Here is a 10123-nt window from a genome sequence, read left to right on the forward strand (position 1 = left end):
AGATGAGCCAAGCTTATAGAGACATACTCCAAGAGACTTGCAGCAAAAATTGCTGCAAAAGGTACCTCTACAAAGTATTGACTTTGGGGGGGTGAATAGTTATGCACGCTCAACTTTTCAATTTTTTTGTATTATTTCTTGTCTGTTTCACAATGAAAAATATTTTGCATCTTCGAAGTGGTAGGCATGTTGTGTAAATCAAATGATACAAACAAAATAGGAAAAATGCCAAGGGGGTGAATACTTTCACAATCCACTGTACATATTGTAAATTAAAGATAAATATTTTTGCTAAGAGTATTATTATAATATTAATCGATTGACTGTGACTTTTTAAATCACCCAGGAGTGCTATTTGCAGAGGTAAATTTTGCAATTCTTCAGCCATTCCTCTGTTACAAAAAACAAGCTACACATGGACAGTACCAAAACAAATTATCTAATGATTCTATCTCTTCACAGCAAAATCTGCAGAGCTGGGATGATTGTATCCCACATATATATAACATTCTATTGTTTGCAACAATTTTTATAATCATTTCAATAGAAAAACTCTGTTTTGAATCCAGCGTTGTTTTCTGTATCAGTTCATAAACCAATCGGTACATGGAAACTCTCTTCCCAACTATTTTGAGATATATATGGCACAGCTGTCAATGTTTTGGTCCTTAAATTAAACTGGTATACTTTTTTTATTTATCACAATTTTCTTTAGCCAATTTTGGTATTTAATGCAGTGCCGAAAGACAAGTTCCATGTGACTTTATTACATTTAAGTGGATTTTCTCATCCTATCTACAGCTGGTGTCACCGTAGATTGCATACTGTATTCTCTCTCAATATCTCAGACAGAAAATTGCATTTTGCAATATAAAATGGAAAGCAATAACCGTTTGTTATTTCACATCCATGCACAAACACAAAATATTTATATATCTATCTGAGTAATCTCAAATATCAAACAGTCTCACAAGTATATATTCTTTGGATAAATTGTCTTCATTTGAAATAACAACCCATGAACAGATTTGAGTTACTTTGCATGATTGGCAGTAATTTAGCAGCTGAATAGATTGAAACGCAAAGAAAGCCTTCAGTGATGGATTTTGAGATATTATGCACAAGTCATTTGTCTCACAAAATTCCGATACATTGAAGGGGTTTCTCAGTGATTTCCCTTGTTTGCTTCAGTCTTAATCTTAGAGACAACATTCATTACACTGTCTGTCTGCCAGAGTGTTGTGAGGATTCCAGTCATTCCAATCAACATCCTTCCTCAGACAACACCATACTTACCTGATCAGTTATCTTCTCACCTGTCAGCTGGGAGACAAGGACACAGGCTACGCTGAATGTCTTGACGTCTAATCTGAGTGTTTCTATTGTTGTTGTTGTTGGCATTTCTAGAGTGTGAATCCAAATAGTATGGTGGCCAATAAAAGGTTTAAATGATCATGATGCAAAAATCTGTGGCCTGCCCTCACATCGGATGTTGTTGTTATGAAAGGATATCCTGTTAGTATTGTGCCCTCTGAAGTGGATTAACCGCTGATTGTGTGTTTTACAGGTGGACGTGCCAAGTTGTGCCAAGTTGTATCAGTGTCAAACTCTCCTTAAAGTCACTTGATCTGAATCATCCTGTAATTCAAAGGCAGTTAGCAACAATAGAATCAAGGAAGTGAAGGACCACCAGCTCCTGGAATACAGGTAGGACATGTATGCCTCTCACACTTTAAGACCTACTACCCTCTAGTGGTAATCTTGGATGGTACACTATTTAGTCAAAGAAGCCCTTGAATAAAGATCTATGGTATGACCATCTTTAGTGACCTCTGGTGTTGAGGAAAGATATTACACCAACCTCTGTGAAAATTAGTTAATCTGTTAACCAAAAGGTAGACTACTTATATAAAACATATATACATTTGAATTTGGTTGGATTGGATTTGGTTGGACATACAAATCTATGAAAAACTTTCCTAGATAAGTTAGGGTGCTTTCTTCAATTGTTCAGTTATTGATATTTTTAAGATTTCATGCAGGCCTAGTTCAAATGCAAATTGTAAAAATACCCCCATACTTAATTATATATCTGACTCGAAACCAGCAGAGTTAATTATGTAATGTTGTGCGAATTAATGGAAACACCTTGACCACTCTCTGAGATGCAAAGTAGAGCTGTGAAACATGATGGATGCGAGCCAACCAGGATGCGGTAACAGCGATATGGGGCATGATGATAAAACATGCAGGCTGAAGTAGAGTAAGATAAATAATTCAGATACAAGTACCAGACTAACACAATTCTAATCAGGATGCCATTAAAACAACTGCTAAGGTGAGGGGGAAAAAAGGTCATTTGATATCTTAAAACCCTTGATTACCAATTCAATGAATCTTGTCTGTGTGTAATGCATGTTTAGCCTATATGAACCAGTAAATGAACCAGATGTCATGTAATGAATGGTTATAGCATTATGTGTGATATGAAGCAATTAGGCCCGAGGGGGTGTGGTATATGGCCAATATACTACAGCTAAGGGCTGTTCTTAGGCACGACGCAACACGGTGTGCCAGGATACAGCCCTTAGCCGTGGTATTTTGACTATAGACAACAAACCCTAGGTGCCTTATTACTATTATAAACTGATTACCAACGTAATTAGAACAGTAAACAAGTAGTTGTGTGTCATACACATTGTATACTGTCTGATATACCACGTCTTTCAGCCAATCAGCATCCAGGGCTCGAATGACCCGTTTTTTTGCGAAAAAAAAATCATTATACATTTATTAATAATGCATTATACAGTACATGGTTGGTTCATAGAAAGGATTCCAAAGACTCTTTTTTTCCCATGCATCTCATTCTTCCTCTTTTTAATTATAATGGAGTTCACTGCCAAAGCAACTGCGAAGACAGACGGACAACTGCAGCACCTACTTTGTCTTCAGAAAGTATTCACACCCCTTGACTTTTTCCACATTTAAATGGATTAAATATTCTTTTTTTTTCACTCGCCTACACACAATACCCCATAATGTCAAAGTGAATGAAACATTTGTTTTTTCTTCAATTGATCAATTAATTAAAAACCGACATGTCTTGAGTTGATAAGTATTCAACTCCTTTGTTATGGCAAGCCTAAATAAGTACCTTGACTTAGTTGTTTTTAAGCCATTTTGCCACACCGTTGGAAGTATGCTTGGGGTCATTGTCCATTTGGAAGACCCATTTGCGACCAAGCTTTAACTTCCTGACTGATGTCTTGAGATGTTGCTTCAATATATCCACATAATTTCCCTGCCTCATGATGCCATCTATTTTCTAAAGTCTCCCCCTTTTTCCTCCAAACATAACAATGGTCATTATGGCAAAACAGTTCTAATTTTGTTTCATCAGACCAGAGGACATTTCTCCAAAAAGTACAATCTTTGTCCCCATGTGCAGTTGCAAACGGTAGTCTGGCTTTTTTATGATGGTTTTGGAGCAGTAGCTTCTTCCTTGCTGAGCGGCCTTTCAGGTTATGTCAATATAGGACTCGTTTTACTGTCGATATAGATACTTTTGTACCTGTTTCCTCCAGCATCATCACAAGGTCCTTTGCTGTTGTTCTGGGATTAATTTGCACTTTTCGCACCAAAGTATGTTCATCTCTAGGAGATGAACAATTAGCCTATCAGAAGCTTCTAAAGCCATGACCTCATTTTCTGGAATTTTCCAAGCTGTTTAAAGGCACAGTCAACTTAGCGTATGTAAACTTCTGACCCACCGGAATTGTGATACATTGAATTATAAGTGAAATAATCTGTCTGTAAACAATTGTTGGAAAAATGACTTGTGTCATGCACAAAGTATATGTCCTAACCGACTTGCCAAAACTATAGTTTGTTAACAAGACATTTTTGGAGTGGTTGAAAAATGAGTTTTAATGACTCCAACCTAAATTCATGTAAATTTCTGACTTCAACTGAATGTTTTGGGAAAATCCAATCCAATACATTACTGAGTACCACTCTCCATATTTTCAAGCATAGTGGTGGCGTCATCATGTTATTCGTATGATTGCAATCGTTAAGGACTGGGTAGTTTTTCAGGATATAAAAATCTATGGAATCGAGCTAAGCACAGTCTAAATCCTAGAGGAAAACCTTGTTCAGTCTGCTTTCCACCAGACGCTGGGAGATTAATTCACCTTTCAGCAGGTCAATAACCCAAAGCAAGGTAAAACCTACACTGGTGTTGCTTACCAAGTTGACAGTGAATGTTCCTGAGTGGCCGAGTTACAGTTTTGTCTTAAATCTACTTGAAAATCTATGGCAAGACCTGAAAATAGTTGTCTAGCAATGATCAACAACCAATTTGACAGAGCTTGAATACTTTTTTTAATGCGCAAATGGGGCACAATCCAGGTGTGGAAAGCTCTTAGAGACTTACCCAGAAAGACTCACAGCTGTAATCATTGCCAAAAGTTGATCTAAAAAGTATTGACTCAGGGGTGTGAATACTTACACTACCGTTCAAAAGTTTGGGGTCACTTAGAAATGTCCTTGTTTTTTAAAGAATAGCACTTTGTTTGTCCATTAAAATAGCATCAAATTTATCAGAAATACAGTGTAGACTGTGACAGGGTTTGGTCAAGACTTTTACACAGATCAGACATGGACAGAGTAGGATTAGCTCGGTTTCAAGGGTGTTTATTTAAATAATAAATCAAAAGAAAAGGATAGGTCTCCCCATGAGAACCTCTCCAGGATACCGTCTTCTGGGCTCCGAGTCTTGCTGTATCCTGTCGGGCTCAAAAACTGAACTCCCTCCTTTTAGCTCGGGCACCATCTCCAACTTCACTTTTCTTCCCTCAGTCCCTCTCCTTGTGTGCTGTCCTTCTGGCAGCTTTATGGGACTCGTACAGCTGGTGAGCAATCAGCCCTTGATTACCCACAAACCACAATCAGCCCCAATTAGTCCTAGCCGGAGAGCCCGTCGAGACCTGGCACGTCCAGCAGAGGGAGCCATCGCCTCGTGATGTAGACTCCGTCTGCCACCAGGCCTCGACGAGTCTCCCCCTGGTGGCTGACCTGCTGTACGCCACAAGACATTGTTCATGTTTTAAACTGAGCAAGAGGACAAGTACAGTTGAGGACTTGTGAGGCATCTGTTTCTCAAACTAGACACTCTAATGTACTTGTCCTCTTGCTCAGTTGTGCACCGGGGCCTCCCACTCTTCTTTCTATTCTGGTTAGAGACAGTTTGTGCTGTTCTGTGAAGGGAGTAGTACACAGCGTTGTACGAGATCTTCAGTTTCTTGGCAATTTCTCGCATGGAATAGCCTTCATTTCTCAGAACAAGAATAGACTGACGAGTTTCAGAAGAAAGTTATTTGTTTCTGTCCATTTTGAGCCTGTAATCAAACCCACAAATGCTGATGCTCCAGATACTCAACTAGTCTAAAGACGTTCAGTTTTATTGCTTCTTTAATAAGCACAACAGTTTTCAGCTGTGCTAACATAATTGCAAAAGTGTTTTCTAATGATCAATTAGCCTTTTAAAATGATAAACTTGGATTAGCTAACACAACGTGCCATTGGAACACAGGAGTGATGGTTGCTGATAATGGGCCTCTGTACACCTATGTAGATATTCCATTAAAAAACAGCCGTTTCCAGCTACAATAGTTATTTACAACATTAACAATGTCTACACTGTATTTCTGATCAATTTGATGTTATTTTAATGGACGAAAAATGTGCTTTTCTTTCAAAAACAAGGACATTTCTAAGTGACCACAAACTTTTGAACTACATACACTAGTGTGTAAATTCGATATTTCTGTATTTCATTTTCAATACATTTCTAGAAACATGTTTTCACTTTGTCAATATGGGGTATTGTTTGGAGATGGGTGAGAGAAAAAATCTATTTTAACCATTTTGTATTCAGGCTGCAACACAACAAAATGTGGAATCAGACTAGGGCTATTAATACCTTTTGAAGGCACTGTAAAGGATATCTGTATCAACATTGTCATTTTGAGGTGTAGGTAATGATTACATAACATATGCATGATTGTAATTTGTCAAGAACTTTTAAACTCTCATCTTCCCTTAATGTACTGTAATGGTTGCATTACTAAAGGACAGTCTTATGGCATTTGGTGGGTTAGTTATCCTGCCCCTAACAGTGGTCATGTCAACTGTCACAGCGAAATAGTAACTTGTCAAAACAAGGCTTTCACTGCCTTATATAGGGAATCAATACGACATTTCCTATTCTACAAACTAAGAGGGCGAATCTCTTTGAGAATAGTTATAGTTATCAAAGAAAATCTGCTTGCATTCCATGTTGTTAATCAGATCTTTAGCCACATTGGGAGCTGAGGCGCAGTAAGTTTTCATTATTGTATCATGAGGAGGTGACAGCCTTAATTGTAATTGTCACAGTAGGTGTCCAGCCCTACGCTCTCCTCCCAATTCTTGGCCACGCTTTTCTTCTTGTTCTTCTCCGCCATGATAATGGCAGCTACCACGGTGATCACCACGGTGACCGTCAGAATGAGCACCGTCACAGTCTCTCCGACACACAGCTCATCATTCACTTCTCCCATGGACCTTCCCTTTAGCTCGGTAGGCTGGCTGCACCTCAGCTCCTGGTAGTCATCCAGGAAGACCCTGTGGATGCTGGACAACTTCCTGAACACCCTCTGAAGGTCGCAGTCACAGTGCCAGGGGTTGCCCTCCAACAGGACGTGGAGGCTAGGGGTGTGGATGCTCAACAGGGTCCTGTAGCCCAGGGTGCTTAGGCGGTTGAGGGCCAGGTCCAGCAGAGTTAGGGAAGACATAGGGGCGAAGACTCCTGGCTCAGTAGAGCTGATCAAGTTCCCCCGAAGGCCCAGCACCTCCAGGGAGCGCAGCGTGGAGAAGAGGCCGGAACCCAGGGAGGTTAGATGATTTCCCTCCAGGTGGAGCTGGCGCAGGCCAGTCAGGTAACCCAGGGCTCTGGGCTTTACTGTGGCGATTAGGTTGCTGCTCAGGTCCAGCTTCTGGAGGCTGTCCAGGCTGTGGAAGGTCCCATTCTCCAGGACGGTGAGATGGTTGTGATCCAGCAGGAGCTCGGTTAGGGTTTCAAGGCCCAGGGAGAAGCCAGGCCCCAGGGCAGAAAGGTGGTTACGGCTCAGGTCCAGCCTCCTCAGCCCCTGGAGGGAGGAGAAAGCTCCGTCAGCTACATGGCTGATGTTGTTGTCTTTTAAAAGGAGCACCCTCAGGCTCCACAGGTTCCCAAATGAACCTGCTTGGAGCACTGTCAACAGGTTTCTGGACAGGTCCATGTACTCTGTGTTGTGGGGGACATTCCTAAGAGGAGTGGTAAGATTCCAACCCGAACAGTTGATATATTTTATATCTGTGAGGCAGCTGCACCCGTCATAGCAAGCAGTAATTTTCTTCAATGGAAAAGTGATAACATACATGATGAATATGAACCAATGGGATGGATCCATCCTGTTCCTGAAATAAATAAAAGAACAAAGGCTCATGCATTTCACAACATATCCTGAAAAATGATATGACGTTGAATTATTTGTTAGTGTTTGTGTGAACACTACTCCCACAAGCTTGAGAAAAGCATCAGATACTTTACCCTGTCTAAAAACAACAACTGTTCAAACACTGTATGCTGAATATACCTTGTGCTGGTCTAGATTGTTAGCCTGTAATTAACAACAATTATGTCAAACAGACAACGTGACAGGAACAGCAACTTATTTTAGCAAACTATTAAGCAAAAAAACAAGATGAAGAACCCACGCCTTACCTGTTGTCTGTGGTAGCCTAATTGTAAAACTCAGCACACCATGTAGCATATGTCTGCGTCGAGCCCAGACTGCCAGCAGATGAACCACACAGAGCAGACAGACCAGACAGCTGACCTGATCCATCTGTCAACCTCTGAAAAGAAGGGGTGGTCTGCTCACAGCCCCCCTCCCCCTCCACCCTTCCACTCTCCTCTAATGCACCTGTTGACAGGTGAGGGCTGCTCTGACAATGGCAGTGTGAATAATTCACACAGTGGCAGGAACAGAGCCGACTTCCCACCCTGCCTGGTCACAGTCACATACTGTACCAATGGAGATGGAAGTGATGGGGGTGAAGTGGTTCCTTATTGCATTGTTAGTAGCTAGTAAGCATTTGCTGCACCCGCTAGAACATCTGCTAAACTGTGTATGCGACCAATAAACTTTTGATTTGATTTGAAGAGGAGGAAGACTTGGCACTGCATCAATAAACAACACTTACGATAGTACGACGGAGTTACAGAACACTCGAGTCTACAGTAGACTAGCCAATGACAGACACAGCAGCTGTCTGTTATCTCTGATTGTAACCAGCATCATTAAGTGTTGCACACGTGGTTACTCCAGCTATATTGTTATTCCACTCCTTGTAGACTAGACCTTATTTCACTCCATCTCATTTAGAAGTCACATGCTTACTCTGTAAACCCAGCAGAGAGCAGGAGTATGCTACTATCTGCCTGGATCCTGGAGTCTGCTGCTCCTCTGCTGCTCTTCTGCTGCTCCTCTGCTGCTCCTCTGCTGCACCTCTGCTTCATAAAGATGTGTTGTGCTGGATCCCCACAGCTAAACCCAGCCCAGCTATCAAGTGGAGGAAACATGATTGGAAAAGAGGTTCATTACTCAACCGCTGTGCGCTGGGGCAAAACACCATGGGAGCAGATGAGTGCTGAATATCAAACCAGACTCTATCAGGGAGAACATGCAGACCACCCAGGAAATTCCTACCAGTGTGATCAGCAAGGATATTGTGTAATTGCAATTCATTTCACCATGACATGTAGCCCATCTATTTTTGTATTTAGACTGAAGGCTGTTCTGCTGGCTTCCTGAGTGGGTCTCAATAAGAGACAAATACAGCAGATGGCAGCATTGCCACGTGGTAGCACTTGACTTGCAAAGGGCAAAAAGAGGAAGACAAAGCTACTATAAATAAGCAATGGAAGACATTATTATGGCAATTCATAGATCTATGCAAATAGCACTTCTGAGTAGAACCAGTATCATACAAAGCACTGCCCCCAAAATTATTTGTTTTGAGAAAGAGAAGAAATGTTTGATTCAGAACAACCTTTTCTCCATGTACAGCAGTAGGTATAGGAAACCAGCTAGTGCAGAAACAATAGTTACTCCTATACAATGTAAAGCACTTCTATACCTAGATGCGATAAAAAGCTATTCATTATTAATTAATTCTCCATTAGCATTATAAAACAATTACTATTGCAATGGTTGCATCTTCTATTATGCAAACAAATACAGAAATGTTTTAATTTAAAGTAACTCAATGTATTACCACTGTCAAGGTTCCCACTGGGCACAGACGTCAATTCAACGTCACTTCCACGTTGGTTTAATGTAATTTCATTGAAATGACGTGGAAACAATTTTGATTCAACCAGTGTGTCCAGTGGGTTGATACTGAAAATAAAAAACACAAGACTGAAATCAACAACCTGTGTTATCCAGTTCTTGTGTTTTCCAGTTATTGTGTTTTCCAGCTCTTTTGTTTTCAATTTGTAGTGTTTTCCAGTTGTGTTTTTTTCCAGTTGTTGTTTTCCAGTTGTTGTTTGTTCCAGTTGTTGTTTGTTCCAGTTGTTGTTTAATCTAGTTGTTGTTTGTTCTAGTTGTTGTTTGTTCTAGTTGTTGTTTGTTCTAGTTGTTGTGTTGTCCAGTTGTTGTTTAATCTAGTTGTTGTTTGTTCTAGTTGTTGTTTGTTCCAGTTGTTGTTTGTTCCAGTTGTTGTTTAATCTAGTTGTTGTTTGTTCTAGTTGTTGTTTAATCTAGTTGTTGTTTGTTCCAGTTGTTGTTTAATCTAGTTGTTGTTTGTTCTAGTTGTTGTTTGTTCCAGTTGTTGTTTAATCTAGTTGTTGTTTGTTCTAGTTGTTGTTTAATCTAGTTGTTGTTTGTTCCAGTTGTTGTTTGTTCTAGTTGTTGTTTGTTCTAGTTGTTGTTTGTTCTAGTTGTTGTGTTGTCCAGTTGTTGTTTGTTCCAGTTGTTGTTTGTTCCAGTTGTTGTTTGTTCTAGTTGTTGTTTAATCTAGTTGTTGTTTG

At 40.2% G+C, this 10123-nt stretch overlaps 1 protein-coding gene across 1 annotated transcript; it reads right to left on the reverse strand.

Annotated features, from left to right (window-relative positions):
* Nucleotides 1-6422: 6422 nt before the first annotated feature.
* Nucleotides 6423-7466, reverse strand: LOC106582415 (reticulon-4 receptor-like 2). The gene has a single exon (XM_014165512.2). The coding sequence runs from the start codon at nt 7464-7466 to the stop codon at nt 6423-6425; it is 1044 nt and encodes a 347-aa protein (XP_014020987.2).
* Between the last annotated feature and the right edge of the window lie 2657 nt (nt 7467-10123).

The sequence above is a fragment of the Salmo salar genome, chromosome ssa21 (assembly GCF_905237065.1).
Source record: "Salmo salar chromosome ssa21, Ssal_v3.1, whole genome shotgun sequence".
NCBI lineage: Eukaryota > Metazoa > Chordata > Actinopteri > Salmoniformes > Salmonidae > Salmo > Salmo salar.

What these genes read in the sequence shown, in the direction of transcription:
- LOC106582415 (XM_014165512.2), bottom strand. Translation starts at nt 7,466, where the DNA reads ATGTATGTTATCACTTTTCCATTGAAGAAAATTACTGCTTGCTATGAC.